The 20641-nt window shown below is 37.2% G+C and overlaps 1 protein-coding gene across 6 annotated transcripts in view; it reads left to right on the forward strand.

The window, feature by feature from the left end:
- Positions 1-20641, forward strand: part of SYNE2 (spectrin repeat containing nuclear envelope protein 2) — a 186354-nt gene that overhangs the window by 79332 nt on the left and 86381 nt on the right. For all 6 annotated transcript variants that reach the window (XM_082762021.1, XM_082762025.1, XM_082762024.1 and 3 more), the window contains exons 50-62: positions 846-2961; positions 3837-4159; positions 5139-5283; positions 5741-5956; positions 6347-6612; positions 7402-7558; positions 9396-9551; positions 11793-11933; positions 12281-12463; positions 13049-13186; positions 14597-14782; positions 16224-16346; positions 18295-18477. In XM_082762021.1, the coding sequence (XP_082618147.1) occupies positions 846-2961; positions 3837-4159; positions 5139-5283; positions 5741-5956; positions 6347-6612; positions 7402-7558; positions 9396-9551; positions 11793-11933; positions 12281-12463; positions 13049-13186; positions 14597-14782; positions 16224-16346; positions 18295-18477 (4333 nt within the window). The remainder of the gene's footprint in view (positions 1-845; positions 2962-3836; positions 4160-5138; positions 5284-5740; positions 5957-6346; positions 6613-7401; positions 7559-9395; positions 9552-11792; positions 11934-12280; positions 12464-13048; positions 13187-14596; positions 14783-16223; positions 16347-18294; positions 18478-20641) is intronic.

Raw genomic sequence — 20641 nt, forward strand, 5'->3', positions numbered from 1 at the left:
CAAATGATTGCTGTGCTGAATACCTACATGAGTGCTGCATTTAAATACTTTTGCAAAAATATGTCAGATATGAAATATTATATATTTTTTTAAGATGAATAAGCTAGGAAAGTGAAGCACTGTTTCTTTGTAAGGACTCATTAATTCTAATTTTTTGCCAAAGGTAACCAGTGCACACAAAATATTTAGTACATTTTATAAATTAGCCTTCAAAACATGGAGCTAGCCTATCCATCACAATTAAGTATCATTAATTAGAAAACCTTTAAAATGACTTGTGAAATTGTTAATTTGTGGCAAAGAGATTGGAAAGAATTGAATAAAAACGTAGCTGCTAAGTGTATTTTAGGTGGTAATTTCAGAATACTCTTGGAAATAAAGGAGAGGTAAGTTCACACCTCCAGGTTAATCCTGAATGAATGAGAATGTTTGAAGTTTTTCTTCTAACTACCTTTAATTTTAGTTGTAAATCAGAAATTACTATAAAATGATGTTAATTCACTTAGAGATGACTTAACACTATTGATTTTTAAAAAGTGTTAGGAAATGGCATATTCTTTATTAGTACATACTACTGTTTAAGAGAATATTTGTTAGAATATACCTTTACCTGTAGAGATATCTAGAAATAACTAACACTGTACAGAAAAGCAAGAAAGTCATATTGCAGTGATTGTTAGAACATTTGTGAGAGAATGATAATATATATGATTAAGTGAATAAAGCAAGTGAATCATTTTCTGTGTGATAAAATTCTCTTAAACCATGTAGTCTGTGTAGTCTGTGTTTTAGAAGTTGTGTTTTTTTTGTTGTTGGTTATTTAAACCTGTTCGTATTTTTGGCAGGGGTCCTATGAATAACACAGTTCTTCTGGAGAAAATTAAAGCATGTGTACAGGCATTACATAAAGAGAGAGATGTCTTAAACCAGCTGAAAGCTCAGCAAGAAAGTTTATCTCAGCATTTAACATGCATGGATAAAGTGTTAACAGCAAGCCAAATGAGGCAACTGGAGCAATGGTGGCAACACATGGAACAAACAGTGCAAAAGAAGCATGATCAAGTGGTGGCAGAAATCAATGAATTTAACCTGCTTATGAATAAAGCACAGGATATTCAGAGACTGATACAAGAACAGTATTTACAAACAGAGTTACATTCCTCAGCTGGAGAAAAAGTCAATTACCCTGTAGTTTGGACAACAGAGCTACAGGACATTAAACATGGTCTTTCTCTATTAAAAAGAAGGATTGAACTGCAAATGAAAAGAATTTGGAGTGATCAAGAAAAAATGGCTTTGGAGAACTGTATACATGATTTGCAGAGCAAACTGGAAACATTATCAGAGCAACAAATGCCTCAAGAGGATGTTCAGATCACTGGTCCTGCTCTGAAGAAACAAGAAATGATGAACAAGCTGAAAGAAAATATTTCATGGGTAAAAGATTCACTGTCCTCTCTTGATCAGAAAGCAGCACTTTTCCCCAGTGATGTTAAATCACAGATCAGAAATTGTGAGCTTATGAGGACTGAAGTTCTAGATAGAGAGCCTGTGATTGAATCACTGGATAAGGAGCTCCAGCACATCATTCCCAGCTTGAAGCCAGAGGAGATCTCTGATATGACCTTCCTTCTACAAGCATTACAGAATTCATACAAGGCTCTGGTTTTAAAATCAGTTCAAAGACTACAGCACCTAGAGCTCCAGCTGGAGGAGAGGCAAAGACTTATTGCAGAAATAGAAAAAGTTCACTGTCAGCTTCGAAATGCTGAGACACTTGCCAGGCTTGACACGAACCAAACCAGCACATGGTCAGAATTAGCCGATCAACAAGCCATTTTAAAGGAGATTTTAAAGGACATACAAGAGATAGATGGGCTTATATCATCCCATTGTAAAGAAAGTCAGGTCACAGCTGGGGAACTGAGCCTATCTGAACAATTATTTTTGATTGACCAATTAAGAAGTCTGAAGAATAGAGCAAGGAAGACACAGAGGCAAATTCAGAATAAATGTCATGAAGTGGGAAAAAAAATAGCAGTTTACAGAGAGTTTGCTGAAGGAATAACTTCATTGCAACAAGATCTTAATGACCTACAGTGTGGTGAAGTCAACCTGGAAGATAAATTACTAGGTGCCACACAAGAAGTGAAGAATAAATGCAAAGCACTTAAAGAAAAAGTATTATGTTTTCAGTCTAATTTGTCACAAATGATGAAGTACAAAGAAATCTTTGAATGCATAGGTCTAAACTGGGATTCACAGCAGCTGGATGAATTGCATGAATTGCAAACTCAATTTTTAAAAATTAAAAATAAAATTAAAGGGAAGCTAATACACTTTGATAATGTTGTTAGGGAATGGGATAATCTTCATTTGTTGCTAAATGAAATCTGGACTATGACATCCGCTGTAAGAAAAGAAGCTAGTAAGCTAAATGATAGTGCTAGCTCTTCTCCTGCTGAAAATCTTGTATCAGCACAAATACTGCTTCAGACAGTTCAACAAATTTTATATTTAACGCAAGAGGTAGAAAATCAAATAAACAAAAATGAAGTTTTTGATATTCCATTCAAAGAATCTAAGAGGCAAGAAATACAGAGCCTGGAGAAAGATGTTAAGGAATTGATACAGCTTCTTCAAAACTTGATCTCTAGTCTCCAGTGTGTAAATAAGGAAGATATCCAGAATGAGGTAGAGCATATATTCCATGCCATAAAGCATATTCAGTTAGAGCTCCAGCAGCCACTTCTAGTAGACATGAAAATGATGCAATTTGAAAAGATGCGATGGGAAGCAATTCAGAATATGATGACAGCAGAGTTTTCTGCAATTAAATATCTAATGGAAAAAGAGAGGGAAAATGAAGAAGAAAAATCTCTTGCTGCTGATATAGAAACAAAACTGAAAACACTGCAAGATCATGAACTACAACTGAAGACAGACATTGCTGCCCGTGTTGTAAGTACATTTAATAAAAGTAAGGTATGGCTGTATGTCTTCTCCTAAGAATTGGATTAGATGTCTGAGACAGCAGCGTTTGTATTTTCCTGACTTACGTTTTCCTTTTACTCTCATAACTGAATTGGACTGATATCTTCTCTGCATTGGTGGGTATGATGGGAATCATGAAAAGAAACTAAAGATGCAGACAAAATTAGTTGTATTCAGTTTAATTATAATCCTGACTGTGCCCAAGAGATCAGTGGATACGAATGAGGAAATGTGATGTAATAGCTGATAACAGGGGAAGGGACTTAGTGATCCTGATGTATGTAGTGATCCTGCTGCCACATTTCGTGATTTGCCGCTCATCTCCTTCGCTGCTTGGATATTGTGTTTGAAGCACAATACCAGAATTTCTCTGCCCTGTGGGAATCCCAAGAGCTGGCCAAGTCACACATCATTCTCTATGTAATTAAATATAAGAGGGTTTAGTGAGAAGCATTTTGGCAAGTCATGGTTGGGAGGTAGCTTCTGGAGCAGATTATAATCATCAGTATGTGGGTTTTCCTTGTACAGGACGTGTACTTCCATTTCCGTAATGTATCCTATGACTCTTGTGTCTTAACCATCCTTCACTCTGGAGGTTTCCAGAATTGGTAGTTCCCTTGTATCCCCTGTCCCTGTGTTTGAGAGCTATCAGTCCACATGTTACTGCACCACTGTATGACTACCTAGGTAGCAGAGTGCATTTGCCATGCATCACCTCAGGCCGCTTCTGGGAGTTTTGGTCTCGAAGACAACCACGTGTGAAATTCTGAGAAACCATCTGGTCATTCAGAGGAGCACAGCAATCCTTCTTGATTGTTCTTTCTTCTTTCTAACACTTTCAGAGTGCTCTGCAGGATGCATGTAAGACTGGTGAGCTTTATACCGAGGCTGTAAAGAAGGCTGCCAAGTTCCTTGAGGACTATGAAGCTCAAGTATACTCTGCCACAGCAGAGCTCGGTACCTCCGATGAGGCCTGTCAGACCCCACAGTGGAAACAAGAAGAGTTTGACTCTGCAGTGGCTGACATAGAAAAGTTGAGCTCCAAGCTGAAAAATGTAGTGAAACCAGAAGACAAAATAAATCTGGAAAATACTTTAAGAGAACTCGTCAATAAGAGTTTAGCATTAAGGGAGAAGGTTCAGAGAAAGGAGGCTGATGAATGGAGGTAGGTTCATATTCCTAGATCATATTCCTTACTATGATGATAAATGCAGTCTAGTCTTGTTTCTTCTCTGATAGAACCAGGCAATTCAGCAGGAAGAGCTGTAAGCAACTCTGTTTTTCCCAGTTGTGATTGTGACGGAACGAAAATTACCAGATAATAATCATATTGCTAATAATTTACAGTGCAATCATTTTTAGTATATTCCAGAAAATATGCATGGAGCTGGACTGAATGTTATATGGTATAGGAATAAGAAGAAAGTGCATTTCTGCAGTCTCTAGTTCAGTGCAGGTGCAAGTTAGAACAGTTTTCAGAGGGCTCTATGTCCATGTCTTCTATGAACTGTTCTTACAACTTGAGAAAATCAATACCAAACAACACAGGCCATAGCCTCCTTTCAAATATAGATACAGAAGAGATCTGAAGAGCCTTCAGATAAATGTACAGAACAAGTTTGGGAGATATAGTAAGGGTTTTTAAATTGCTTGCTGATGATTCAGTGCTTCTGATTCTGTTGAGCATAATCTTAAAATGTTTTATAATCGAAGAATTGGATGACTTTGAAGGCTTTGGCAATAGGAAAGAGATGAGAAGCAACAGAAATAAGAAATTGCAGTTGTACGCATCACACACTGTAGGAACAAATAGGATGTGTTACAAACTGAGAGCTCAGTTTTGGGAATCTCTGAGGAAAATGGAAACTTAAAGAAAGACATAAAATTCTTTAGGGTGGCTATTTGGCACATATATGGTATACGTACTATATTTCTTTAACTCTGAAGCATTTGTACATGAAGCTCTATAGTGGTTCAGATTTTGGACCTGAAGTGTGTAAAAAATGCTAATTGAAGAAAAATTGAAAATCATTAGTAATGGCTACTAATTGCAAAATTTATTTATTTATTTTTATTCTAGTAGGCATTATGGTTGGAGACAAGTAACCACATTTTTTTTTTGGTCTGATAATTGTTTCCTACAGGTATTTTGAGAAATACAAAAGATATACAGAAAGCAAAGATAAGGTGCGTGATGATCTTAACAAACTGGAAAAGATGCTTATGCAGTCTTTGTCCCAAATACCGATGTCTTATAAGGAAGCTTTGGAGAACTTAGAAGAAAGCAAGGTAAGAGAGGCTCTGAGGAACTTGAGAAACTCGTGCAAAACTGTGGTACAGTTATTTCTTACATTGCTATTGCTTTCCCTCAGATGGAAAAGTCTTCCTGTTTCCTCAGCCAGGACTCTCTTACTTCTTCCCTATGATACTTCTGCTATAATGAACCTCTCTGCCGTCTACTCTTGTAGTACTCATCATATTACAGGCTCTGTATGTTACATAACTGTAACTCCAGCTCATTCCTTTCCCTTCCAAATAACCATAAAGTGAAAGTAACCTAGTATTTTGTGCACACTGTTCTTCCGATGGTTTTGCTTGTTTTATTTACCCTAACTTTCTTTACAATCTTACTCAATACAGAATTCCTTCATTAAAACTTTATTTAGCCAGCTCAGTGGAGTGATACACATTTTAGTAGAGGATCCTGTATTGTTTTATTTATTTGCTTGTTTATTTTTCATCCAAGATTTTAGTCTCCAACATTGACTCGGCTGAAGATGATCTTGTGAAGCTAAGGCAGATCTCAGGAGAGCTGATGAGATTACGCAAGGGAAATGACAGGGCCCTGGGCAGGATTGTAACAGCGCTGTGGGAAAATTGGCTGGGTTTGCTTGAGGCAGCGAAAGAGCTGGAAATTAACTGTGAAGAACTAAAACAGGAATGGAAATTCATCAATGAAGAGGTGAGTTGATTAACACACTGCAAGTTTGGTGGAATGTGATAGAGCTGGGATTGTCATATAGTAAAACTACATGTTAAGGGACTGAGATCAAAACAGAACATCATTTCCTACCCACTGATCAGCCAGTTAACCTCCAGACTTTCTTGAAGCTGGAGTCAAATATGACAGGGGTGTTTATAGAATAAATTCCATGAACCCAGCAGCACTCTGTGTATAGTTAGGTGCTTTGTTAGAGCAAACTCAAATGTTCTGGCACCCTTCAGATTTTCAAACTATCTGGCTGTGCAATTCCCAGTATTTAGCTATGTGCATGAGTAAATGAATAATGTGACTTAAGGTGATGGAATAAAAAAGCATTTTATCTCATTCTTTGGCATGCTGTTTACTTAGCTGGAACGAGAAACAATAATTCTTGATAAGCTCCAGGAAGAACAGCCAGAAAGCCTTAAAGAGAAAGAAAAGGCCACCAGGGAGGAACTGGTAGAATTACTAGATTTTGTGAACTCGTTTGAGGAAAACATCAACCGGCAACAGCTCCTCTTACTCTTACTTCTTCACCGAATAAAGAACATCCTGAATGCATCTGAAAATACTGAGGCAGAAGCTGTCCTTCCTGCCTTATGTGAGATAAAGACAATGCAGGACCGCTGTAAAAAGTAAGTGATGGAAAATTTTTGTGGAAGTTATGACATATGACTACTTAGGAGCACAGCATTTTTTTGTTTATTAAAGGATATGTGGAAGGTGTAGTATATTTAAAAAGATAATAAAATAATAAAAGCCCTACTGGGTCAGACCAGTGGTCCACCTAATGGATCTGCTGTCTCTAGCGTGGGCAATAGGAGATACTAGCTGGGGAGAAGACCTGAGACTGGCCATGTCATGTGTGGGCTGCAACTGTTGTTCAAATATAGAAGGAATCAGAAGGGTTGATGATTCATTGTGGAGGCTCCAAGTGCACCTCTCCATGTGCACCTGAATGAGATGTGTGGGAAAATCAAACCTGGCACTTTTTGCCCAATGCAACTTTTACCTTACTGAGTGCTACAAAAACACAAAAGGTTTTTGCAAATCTGTGACTGCACTCGCCATTTTCCATGCCTACTTTTTGACATGGAAATCTTTGTTAATGTCTTTTTCTCTGCCAGGGTTTTCAGACTCCTGAGATTTTGAATTCTGTTTTCTCTAACATCATTCCTGGCACATACCGTCTGCTTTGATTTACCAAACATACATTGGTTAGCAATATCTGAAGACTCACTTTTGAAGAAACTGAGGCAGTAAAGGGCAGAAACTGGGAGATTTAGTTACAGAAAATAATGTCAAAATACAGGCAAATGTGGTTCTGGATATATATAACAATTTCTGTATTAAGCATGTTCTTTGATAAGCTCTACTATGTGTAGAGTCTAACTCACTGTATTCTTGCTGGAAATTTTTCATAGGTTATATGAAAAGACTCAAGACCATAAGGATTTGGTACAGTCTGAAATGCAAGAGAGGAAAAAGATAAGTGAAGAAATAAGTGCTGTGAAAAATGCATTACAGAATGCTGCATCTATGTTAGACCAAGATGCTGGCGGAAAGTCAGGACAACTGGAGGTTGGTAGTGTCTCTGTTATTCTGTAGGGACATTTGGAATATATTCTCTTTTGTGCTGGGGCTTGAACTTGTTCCAAATGAAATTTATTGCTAAGTGCATGCACATTGACTTGCAGGAGAATGAATCCAGCTCAGCAGGGTATGATCGGCCCTGCCATGTGGTTGGTTTGTGTTCTTCTGCGTGGTTCAGATAGTAGGCACAGAAGCCTTTTCAGATTGCAAAGAGATTCACAGCTAGTTGTGCGCCTTTTAGGAAGGACTGCCTAGTATGCATCCTGCACATCTTCCTCCCCTACATAGCCAGGGCAACTTCAGATGCTCTGGATTTGATGTTCCACAAATTCTCTGCAGACATTGTAGAGATAATGCTGGTAAATGCTTTTCAGAAATCAAATCGTAATTAGGAGCATAGTCCCTATCAGCCTTAACTCTGCACCAAATTTATTTATTCTAGCCTGCTAATGTCTGTAGAGAATGTTGGCTCTAAGAGATTATTTCTTAGTAGCAGTATGTCACAATGGACCTGTTTCTTTTGAGAATATTCAGCTGAAAATATTGAAAGATATCTTAGTTTTACCTAATCAAACACCAGCAAGCCAAAATCTGCAGGGCAAATTCATCCCTACTTCCAAAGAAAATCTGGTTTCTATAAAATCTATAGCAATATCTGGGGCTCCCTCGTGTTTATTGAATGGAAATGCCTATTTCACTTCCAGATGACTAATCTAAGTTAGTTGGTTGGCAAAGTTTCAGCTTACAACATAGAAGAATACGAATGTGGAAAAGTGATATCAACAAGTCCATTAGGAAAAAAATGGGGGCAGTTTTGATGGGCAAGTGCTTTCCAGCTAAATATTCTGTGGAATATGAGCATGCATTAATATACAGAAAAACTTTTGCATTGGAGACTAATGCTGTAACTGATTGTTGTGAATTCAAGTCAGGGAATCTGTAAACTCCTATAAATCTTGGCACAATCTTAATTTGCACAAACTTTCTCTGTGGTAGAACTAGTTCTCAAGCAAAGACTGGGACTTAATGGATTACCGTTACTCCTGACTGAAGAAAAAAAGGATGTTAATTTTAATGCCTGGTAGATTTTTCCCCAGTGATATGACTCACATTCGAGTTTCTCAAACTTTGGGAAAAGGAATCATAGAACAGAAAATTCCAACTTGAAATTCTAGAAAACCTTCGGAACAAATGAATTTCTTCTTTCAGAGGACTCAGATCAGATTTTATTTCTAGGCCACAGGCTCTAGACAGTTGTTCAAGTTTCTTTTATCTCATAAAACCTACATTCTTCATGCAGAACTGGAAACTACTGTTTTGAAAGGAGCCTGCTGTGCCGCTGTGCGTAATTGCCTGAAAGCAGACACTTGAGCTTGAAACCTGTTGCTTTCAGTGGCTTTTGTGTTGTTTATAATAATGAAGGAACGAACATTGGCTATTAAACATCTTTCAAAGAGGAAATGTGCTTTTGGCAAAAGGGACAGCACAAAAGTTAACATTTAGTCGTAGGAGCACTTCATACGATTGCATTGTTACACCAGTCAATAAACATCAATGTGTCAGTTGTCTGAGGAGGAGTGGTATCAAGTTTAATTAATTCTTACAGAGTGAAAAGCATCATTTGATTAAATGAACGAGTATTATTCAAGACTAATCTGCTTGCAGAGGTAGTCAAAGTAGACTTTATATCACAAAAACTTTTCCAAATCATGATAGAAATACAAACCACAACATACATGGATGTAAATATATGTAGATCTATACATGCATGTACATGTACTCAGTAAAAAAGGGGTAAAATGCTGAAATTCTCTTAATTTTGTAGGAAGTTCAGAGTGTGATTGGTAAAGAGAGTCAAACTCTTAAGGATATCATGGAAAAACTCCGGATCAAATATTCCGAAATGTATACAATAGTTCCTGCAGAAATTGAAGCACAGTTGGAAGACTGCAAGCAAACATTACAAGACCTAGAAGACAAGGTAACTGTTGATGTGATTTTCATATATACTTCTTTGTAATTAATAAGTACAGCAAGATTTGATGAATGTCATGACTATGAACTTAAACTTGAAACATGGTTATTTTTCATTGGTTTTCTTTATATATATATATATATATATATATGTATATATATATTATTTTTTTTGCTGTTGTTCAAACAAGGCATGGCAGAACCACTAGCAATATGGTCTTGGGTATGATATGGCTGCTCTCTTCTATGCATTCTGATTCTTAAACTGAGCTAGTAGTCAAAGTTGATTGAGAAGTTAGTTTAGCTTAACTAAGAGATTTTAAAACTCAGTCAAATTACACCTTTGAAAACAATTTTTCTTTTTGTTTAACTTTCACACATGGTAGGGTATCATGATGTGGTTCTTTATATCACTCCTCAGGACATAGTTGCATGCCTTTAAAAGCAGGCAGAGAATTTAGGTAATGAAATAGCATTGCCTTGGCATTTTTGCAATTGTTTGTTTGTTTGTTTTTGTTTTTTTTGTATACAGGGAGTACAAACAGTTAACTGAAAACAAAATTAAAGGAAAATAGAATAATACTGTACGTTTGGGGTGAAATTTTAGCCTGATGTAATTAATTTCATTTTTATTCATTCATTTGTGTTATTTTTAAAAATTAGAAAAAAAACAAAACTTTCAGTTAATTTCTTGCAGAAATAATAATATTTAATGGTAATTTTAAAGGCTAAATATCAGTTAATTTGATACAACTTGAAAGTTTAATAAAACAATTTTTAAATCTAGTTACTTGTCTATCAAATTATTCATTTGATGTTGCATTAAATATTAATTACTGCTTATTAGTTTTAGTTAGGTTAACTTTATAGTTTCTATTTCAAAATAAAACCGTTCTTTTCAGAACCAACAAGTGATTAGGAGAGAGAAGGAGAAGGGGAATAAAACAGTATTTATTCAATTTCTGAGATAAAACATTATCCCAATGCATACATTACATGCTGGAGTCAAAGAACTGATTGTGGAAACTTTCATGTTTGGGTAGTGGAAAGTAATACAAATTGTCTTGGAATTCTTTTAAATGCCTAAAGGAAACTTTTTTTTTTTTTTAAGCAGGAGTATTTGAGAGGAGGACTACAGTTCTTTTGGCTATAAACTTATTTTAGTTAATGTAATTTTATCAATAAAGTACCTTAGCATGGGTATTATTATATTGTTCTGACAGTGCTTGTCAGAAACTGTAAATAAGTACTGTAAATAAAACTAACAAATAAAGAAATAATAATAATAATAAAAATATTAAATACATAATATTCTTCATTCCTCTCCCCACAAAAGGATGAAGTATTTTGGTGTAAGTAGTTGCAAACCAGAATAGCTTGTAAACCAGAGATCTTTTGTATCAACACAGCATAAAGCTGTGCAATGTGTGTGTGAGCCCCATAAATACTAGGGCTGCAGCACACAAAAAAATTTACCATGATTTAACAATTTACTGGTAGTTGGCTGACCCTGATAGCAAACAGGGTTCAGTAAGAAAAGACATCACCTTGGGCAAGCAAGGACTTGCTCGCTCCCTGCAGTTTATTTTGTTCATGGTAACCTGGTACCTCACTGTGTTCTCTGCTTAGGCTATTACTCAACTTCAGCATACCTGAGAGTTTTTCTCTTTACATAGGAAATTCAGGCCCTTCAGTATTTTATTTTTTTTTTCATTTTTGAGGAGTTCTGAAGAATAAAATTAAGTTCCATATGCTTTATGGGGCTTGGAGCTCTTTATGTTTATTATAAATTTCTAAATTTGCATTTAGGAATTCACTATGTACTGATTCATTTCCATATTTCTTACAAGGAAGAAATAGTTGAAGCATAATGGTGCCATTCTAGGTTTCTTACAAGAATGTGAATGTCACCCATTCCACAATGCAGTAATGATTAGCATCTATTACAGATTAGAAAAGGGGTAGCTGAAGCAAAATACCCAGGGAGTTGCAGTGCCTTATTGTTTTTAAATTCATGGATTGTCTTCTTTGACCAGTCGTTTCAGGTAAGGGGAAATTATTGAACAAGATGTGAACATTGAACCTGGTCACATTAATGCTTCTCACAGGAAATTTAATTCCATTCCTGTGTTTTTAAGTGACTCATCAAGAGAAATATAAAAAGAATTCTAATATTTTTGGTGAAGGGGTAAACAGAAACAAGCAGATCTTTGTAATCTCCACTATCGTTTTCTCTTTACTGCGACAGGTTAGCTTTGAAATCTTGCAGAGCTCTCCTCAGTATGTGCTGAAAAGAAAAGCAGAGACTATTAACAATGGCCTTCAAGCAATTGAAAAGATGTTACAACAGAAGAGCGAAAACATTGCGAAAGCCAAAGAAGTTCAGAAGGTAATTTTGCCAAAAAAATTTTTTGAGTGTTAAAAGATTTTTGGTTGCTTCTACAGAGCCCGGTTTAGCAGGAATGCAAAGTGGCCCTCCATTCATTCTTTGTCTGTAAAAGAAAAAGTACAAGCAAGCATTTACCTGATGAATATTTACCTATTCTTTCTCACAGGAAAATAAATGTGTGGGTTTTTTTCAGCTGTGAATCACACTGGTAGATGCAGAGTGTTCTGTTCTTGTTGTATCAGTTTGGAAGTCTTTGTAATTCCAAAAGACCCACATAAAGTATAAATAATTCTGCTATTATCTTTGAGCCTGACCTTATATTTAATTTCCCCTCTCTCCACATGCAGCAAATCTGGGATATGCTGGACCTTTGGCATTATAAACTCAATGAACTGGATGCAGAAGTGCATGATATCGTAGAGCAGGATTCCTGCCACGCACAGGAGTTGATGGATATCTTAGTGACCCCCCTTCAACAGTACCAACAGGTCTCACAACTTGCTGAGCGGAGAACTGCAATTCTAAACAAGGTAGAGGCAAACGTAACAATTACCCAAATTTGGAAAAAAAAAAAAAAAAAAAAAAGTCCTATTAAGAAAAAAATCAATAATAAAAGCTTTACACAAAACATCATCAAAGGTTCTCAAGTTAATGAAGAGCCAAAAGCCTACTCTTCTATAGCTGCGTTGGCTTATTGTAGCTAAGAAATTGTGGACTGATAAGCATTGCCTCCAGCTACCATCCCAAAGGACCAGGTCTGCACCATAGTTGACAGGACTTGACATTGGAAGTACATGCCCCTGGATCAGTGATGTGATTTTCACTATAGCTCTGCTAATGTGCTACCCATTTAATATTGCCACATAAATCACAACAATGCCCGCATGAAATGTAAGCTCATAAACACCAAAATTACTTTTGGTTAGAAGAAGGAGCCTGAAATAATGAAACTGTTTCAGAGAAATTACAAGTACTTCTCTATTTTGCTCTGCTAATCTAACTGACCTTGATAAAATGCACCCAGTTTTCTTTTAATCTTGCCCATATATGAATTTGTGGTATACAGTGAATAGAAATGCATTTGTTCCCTTTTATAAAATCCTGTAATTTCCTAGGCTGCCAGCAAGATGGAAGAATATGATGAACTCTTGAAGAATATGAAGGTTTGGATAGAGAACACCAACTGCTTGCTAAGAGAAGATGCTCAAAATGACTCTGCAAAAAGCCTACACAAATACAGTGATGATCTTCAGGTAAATGCTAATACCCATGTATAGTCTTGTTAGAACTAGTTGATTTATAAAGGCACAATTTTGCATTCTTAAGTCTTACTGACATAAATAACTTACCTATTTTCAGTAAATCATTTATGGTTTACGTGCATGAAATAGATAGGTATTTTTTTGGTGTTGGACTTCTGAAAGTGCTGAACTGTAGTACACCTGTCTTCCAAAAATGTGTGACTATCTTCTGGTACCCTGCTATGTGGCTGTAATCAGTTTTTACTGCTTGAATATATACAGTTCTTTCTGTATTGTGTTGCGTGTGTGATCTAAAGCAGATAAACTGGTGATTTGATGTCTGTGGGTCTAATGGAAACTTTGAAGTGAATTGTGATTTGGAAGGCAGTTCTTACTGTACCTTGAAGGTAATCCTGACTGATGGTTTCAAGAATGAAAAGTTTGTAATGTTACAGGGAAGATCAGAGTTAGGCAAATTCCAAGAGATTCTGGCAATTTCATACATGAAACAGCTTTTCTGTCCACTTTGTGACTTAGGCCAACAGTGAAAGTTGGTGGTCTGAACACGGACTGTTGTATTAAAATGAATTAGAATTCCTTTCCTGTGTTACAATAAGTAGCTGACTGTTTTGGACTGGTATGTTACAGATCACAGAGCTACAGTGGGGAGATTGTGATTAACAAAATCCAAACACTTTCCTGACAATTGCCCCTTGCATTTGTGGTTTGGAGCATTTTATGTGTTCTAGGCTGGGAAGCCTAGAAATCTGGAAACGCACCCAAGGCTTATATTAGAGTTCAGACTTATATTCAGTCCTTTCCTTCATGTACTATAGAGATGAGTGGATCACAAGTATGGCTTGCAACACTCACTAATTCTGCATGAAGACGTGCTGTAATTAATCCAGAAAATTATCCAGTTAGCTGTAGGAGATGGGAAGAGTCTTCCCATCATGTACAACTAGCCAGATATTTTCTGCAGCATTTTATTTCATCTGCTGGCTTAAAACCCTTTACCTGTGTTTGTCTGACATGTCTTATTCATGTACTTGCGGTCAGCCTGGCCACAGCTGGGGAGGAATCTTCTCCACAATCTCATACTTTTATATTTTTGCACGGGGAGCTCTCTCCAAGTTTGAAACCTTTCTCTTCATGATTCTTGTCATGCTAATGACAAGACTCATTTTATGTAATTGATTCCCTTAAAATCATGGTGGCAGCTTCTTGGTTTTCTGCTTGCAGGATGCAGCAGATTAGTTCCCTTAACAGTCCTTTGTTTTAATCTGAACTAAGCTTTTGGGAACATATGCAATGCTCAGTGATGTACAGGAAATTAAACCTGATTCCTTCAGGTCCAGACCTCTACAAAACTTTGATGTTTGCTCATGATGGAGGCAAACTAATGTTTTATTTTTTCTGTAGATGGCTTTGGAAGACTCAGAGCAAAAGCAAAATCTTCTGCACAATGTTTACTTGGAGCTGGAGGAACTAACACCAGTCTTTGAAACAGACAGTGTAATGCAACAGCTAAATGAAGCAGATGATCAAGTAGCATCTTTACAACATGAGATAGCAGAGATTCTTCCACAGATCCAGCATGTGGCTGATGTAAGTTTGAGTGATCTCCAAGTGTATTGAGCTTCACCATGTGTTATGAAATACAGTTTATATTGTCTGCATAGAAAAAAGGTGTGTGGATTTTAGTAGGTTTGCCAATGAGTAAATGAATTGTTTGGAAATAAACCTGCAGAAGCTGTTAGGTATCTAACGAAGCTATAAAGTTCAAGAGTATTGATGAACCCTTTTTTTAGAGAAAGAAATGCAGGGCTGGTTGACCAACAGATTAAACTTATCTTGCTGGAGAGCAGGGCTCCAATTCAGTGGCACCTGGACAGGCTAGAGAAATGGCCTGACAGAGACATCACAAAGCTCTAACAGAGGCAAATGCACTGTGCCAGATACCAATATAAGCTGGAGGCCAACCAGCTGGAAAGCAGCCTTCCCAAAAAGGCTGGGGGTCCTGGTGGACAACAAGTTGACCATGATGCAGTACTACAGCCTTGCAGCAAGAAGGGCAACACCATCCAGAGCTACCTGAGCAAGTGTGGCCAGGAAGTCCAAGAGTATGATCTTGCCCTTCTTTTTGGCACCTGTGAGGTCACATCTGGGTAACGTGCCCAGTTTGGGTTTTCCAGAGCAAGAAAGACATAGACATACTGGAACAAGTCCAGGAAGAGGAACAAGGGTGGTAGAGGGACAGAGCATATGAGGAAAATCTGGGAGAGCTGGGTTGGTACAAGCTGGAGAAGAGATGTTTATGAGGGAGATGTGACCACTCTCTGCTGCTATGTAATGGAAGACTGTAAACAAGATGGAGCCAGACTCTTCTTAGTGGTGTACAGAGAAGAGATGGACAGTAACAGATCCAAATTATAAGAAAGGAAGTATATATCTGCATATTAAGAAGTCTTTTTTTGTCAAACGCTAGATCAGGGGCCCCATGTTGGGGTGAAATCCCCATCTCAGGAAATACCCAAATCTCAACAGGATCAGGCCCCATGCGACCTGCTCTGTGGGGCACCAGAGGTCTTCCAAGGTCCCTTCCAGTGTAATTTATTTTGTGACTTTGTCTCCATGAGAGTTAACTAGGAGCTGTACTGTATGTGGTTACATTTCCCATCTGACATAACTCTCTTCCTATAGAAAGTTTAATTAGACTGGTTTCTTACACTCGTAAATACCACCGTTGTCACTACTGGTAATTTATAATGTGACTTTTCAAGGGTATTTCAATTTCATACTCAGTGTTTAAAACTGAATAAATGACCACAGATAATTAATTATTTAGAAGTTGTGATCGTGTGTAATTTATAATAATTAGCCTTGCAATCAGCAGCACCCAGTTGAACATGACCTGCATATGCTGCATCTGGTTTTCAGACTTCTTTTTAAGTTTAGAGTAAAAGGCAGAAATTCAAGCTGTGTTTGTTTTTTGAAGGGAGTTTCTAAACTATACTATCTACAAATGTTCTTTGTTCCCCAAATCTAGGAATTGAGTGCCATTGAATCTCACGTAAAAGTGTTTGAGAAGGATATTGTGAAAATGAAGACAATCCTGTCATCAGAAGATCTATTGGAATTTTCTCCTAAAGACCAACTTAAACACGGGCAGGTCAGTGAAAACTCCCATAAAAGCTTTTTTTCCCCTATATATTTATCCATAAATTACTAGCTGTCACAAGCATAAGACTATTTTGTGACTTCATACTACAATGAATAAGTTTTTAGCATATGATTTTGACATGTAAGTTGAATATGTTACGCATATTCCAACTCTCAGGTCAAAGGGTGAAAGCATTATTTCAGTCATGATTTCAGCTGCATGACTACAGTAGGAAGTAGTGAAATCCAAAAGGAGCAGATTGGTAGGCAAAGTAGTTCAGAGGACCTGATGTCTGTGCTGTATATGTCTTGGGGGCTTACTTTGGACTAGCCCTCAGTCTAGTCCTGTAGACTGAACATCCATTAATGGTTGGGAGTGTTTAGATGCTCTTCTGGAGAGTGTCTTCTGCTATAGTTTCATCTGAAAGGAATTGAGTCTACATGCTCCAGGACAAGTGTGGAATGTAAACTCTAAGGTAAGACTGTTGGGATATCCCTTCAAGAAGAACAGTCCTGGTCTGGCATAAAATATTTGAAACAAAAGCACTGTTAAAAACATGCCAATAGACAGCTCAAATATGTAACTAAAGCACACAATTTTAGACATACTTGACATATAAGTACTTCAATTTTTGGAAAATTTATGATCTGATTTTCAGAAAGACACTCACTGCTCATGATTCCACTTACCGTCAAACAGTAAGTAATCTGAAAGTCTGAAGATCAGGCCCTATTTTCCAAAAATTGAGGCAAAATGCAGCAGATGCTTCTAGAAACGTAGGCTGGAGTGACTCACCACAAATCCATTTAACGCATGCAGAGACTTCATTGCAAAGATATCTTGGCCAGATGGTTTTTCTTTCTCTCTTTGAGTAAAATAAAGCAAAGCGTTATGGTATCTGTTCTTTTATATCACCTGCAGTCCATATTGTTAGTTGACTGAAATGCAAAAAGCATGGGTTCAGCATCAGGGGAGAGAAAAAATATGTTATCAAACCACTCAAAGCTTTATTATTCTTAGAACAGTTTTGTAATGACTGATATGGAAAAACTAAAGTAATATTTCTTCTGGAAAATAATGTTCACCTACTGCCTTATTTTAAATTGAAGCCTGGATAGTATGCAAATAACAAAAGAATTCCTGACGCAGATGCTTATGAGTGAGAGGATAAGCATCTATGTTCTAATTGCAGCTATTTAAATGAAATCTTTTTGAGAGGAAATCAAACGGAAGTATTAGTAAGACCTAGGTATGTCTTCAGGATAACCAGGAAGTTGTGAGTTGGAGTTGCCATTCTGTCTTTGCTAAGTTGATCACTGAGTCTTCCATAAAACACATATTGTGGTGTCAACTTAGGCCCATTTCCGATCATGCAAAACTGAGAAAGTTGATTCTAAATTATGCATCCACTCAGTGTAGTGATATGAGAAGCTGACAGGACTGGCTTCAGAGGCTTCTCCTGGCTTCCATTCCTGTTTGTCATCTTCTCAGCTGTGATAAGACGTTTTATAGGACGTTTGGAAAATGGTTAGCTTTATTATATGACATTTCATGACTGGTTTGCAGTGCCAAAAACAAAAAACCCGAGCTGCCTAGGAGCAGCAGAAGGATTGGGCCATTTTTTAAACTGTTTTCACTGCCAAAGATTCATTAATTTGAAATGATGCACTTAGTAAAATAGTAACTGCTCTGAATGTGACCCTTTTTTTGTAACTGAGCAAGCTTTATGTATGTATATGCAAACAAAGCAGAATTGTAAATGTAAATGATATCTTCCTCTTGCTTTTGACAGTCTCACCATGTATTTTCACTTATTTGTTCTAGGTTTTAAATATTCTTCCTTCTTATATGGGAAACTCACTAAAGAAAACTCTTGCACATCATAACAAAACTGTGAATTTTCCGTGTTGATTTTTTTCCAACTGTAACATCCATCATCTATCTTGTATCCTAATAGGTTATACTTGACCATGTTGGTCCTATGCAGAAGACCATTGTTCATATCCAGTCCTATGAAGAAGCACTTCAGCTACCAGGGGTGAAAACACAACCTTTCTCAGTCTTCCGAAAAGCAAGACAACTTTTGAGAGAATTGAAAAAACTAGAAAAAATAACTAAGGAAAAAAATGAGCTACTGGAGGTAATTGATTTGTATCCACTTATTTTATTACCGTTTATTTATTTTGAAGCTGTCACCTAAAACACCTTTATTTTATAATCATTTTATCACTAGATAATCTTATCTTTACAGGCGTATAATGCACCTACTGTATCTTCTATGTAATGGCTTGGGGCTTTTTTTTTGTTCTGTTGTGTTTTCTTTCTTCCCTGTGTAATTTGTTGCTACAACAAGCCAAGCCACACTAGTTACAAAACTCAAATTAATTTCAAGACTATTTCAGTCACAACTGATACTATTTGTTTTACAATATTATAGGAAAATGAAGGCATTGCTGTCTTACAAGTCTTACAACCCAGTCTTGCACTACTGATGATTGAAATCCAGTGTTACTTGCAGGTGCTCACAGTTTGCGAGTTTTAGGTTTTCCAAACCTAAAGCAGACTGCTTTAGAGCACATAACTTCTTACTAAGCATTTCGGAGGCCAGGCAGAGAAAAGTGGGAGCTAAAAAGTGAATCTCCATCTCTGTCTTTGTGAAATTAAGGCATTCAAAGAGCAAAAATATTACCAGGCAGAGTCAACGTGTTCATGAAGGGGAAGTCCTGTCTCAATAATTTGACCTCCTACAGTAAGGTCACCCGCTTAGTGAATGAAGGGAAGGAAGTGGATGTAATCTTTCTGGATTTTGGTAAGGACTTCAATACTGTCCCTCACAAACTCCCAACTGTGAGATCAGCAGGTTCATGCTACACTGGGTGATGAACTGGCTGAATGGCAGAGCTCAGAGGGTTGTAATGAGTGGGGAAGTGGAGACGGGGGTGCGGGTCTCTTCTCCCTGGTAATCAAAGACCTAATGTGAGGGAACTGCACAAAGCTGCACCAAGGCAGGTTCAGACAGGACATCAGGAAAAGCTTCTTTACCATGAGAGTGCTCAAACACCAGAACAGGCTTCCTAGAGCAGTTTTTGATACCCTATGCCTGTCAGTGTTTGAGACATTTGGATGATGACCTCAATAACGTGCTTTAACTTTTGGATAACCCTGAAGAGGTCAGGCTGTTGGACTAGAGATGATCTTTGAAGGTCCCTTCCAACTGAGCTATGCTATGCTATTCTATTCTATTTGAGAACGAGGAGGAAAACGCAGGCATGCTACATACTTGCATGCATGCTACAGACATGCACGCCTGGAGTTGAATAAAAGTAATGACTCTGTGGATCTGTATTAAACATTTTGGGTTTTTAGTCCATATAACTTCTTAAGTCTGAAAAATAGATGTAGTAAAATACAAACGTTTCTGAGAAGGAGCTACCAGATTAAATATTCAAGAATTTCAAAACACTTTTAAGCCCTTGGAATCAGGGTGCTTTGCAATTACAAAGTATTATCATGAGTCTCTTAAGTCATTTATATAGAGCATTATGTCAAGGTTTGTATTTTTCGCCTTTTTGGAATAGCTGCAGTCTTTTTTGCTCAGCATTTGCCTTTATCTTACATGCATGCAACAAGCTGTAGCTGAGTGAAATTTCTTTGTAAGAAAACAGATTGGAAAAATTACAATTCTTGGCAGCAGGGATATCAAACTGTGCAAAAAAGACTTTCCAGTCCTATTGAGTGAGTCGAAGGCAGCAGTACTACAATAAAAGTCTATCACCACCTAAGACACAACAAAGGATAAGCCTATTAAAGGATGGCATTTTTTAATGCTCCATTATAAAGGTAGTAAGTATTCTGAAAGGAAACCAAACTGGAGGCAAGCTGCCCATGTAGATCTCTTTTTTTTTTTTTTTTTTTTTTTTTTTTTTTTTTTCCCTGAGGATCAGTGTGACATTTTAGTGTTTGGATGTGTTTGCACATATTTGCTATCCATGATGCAACAGGATCTTGCACTAGTAACTTCTGTATAAGTAAGTTGTAGTGTAACACCTGAAAAAGTTTAATGGAAACAAAACCTGTAATAGGGTCTGCAAATGCTTCAGGGTGGGATTTTAGGTGGCTTGCATGTGTGTTCAATGTTGCCTTCTTTTTTTTTTTTTTTTTTTTTTTTATTGGCTAGTCAAGTACCACACCTATCACTACCTAAATAATGCTACATAATCGCAGACTGGCCAAGGTCGGAAGGAACCTCTGAAGATCATCTAGTCCAAACCCCTGCCAGGCAGGATCACCTAGAGCACACTGCA

The sequence above is a fragment of the Aythya marila genome (assembly GCF_965140915.1).
Source record: "Aythya marila genome assembly, chromosome: 5".
Taxonomy (NCBI): domain Eukaryota; kingdom Metazoa; phylum Chordata; class Aves; order Anseriformes; family Anatidae; genus Aythya; species Aythya marila.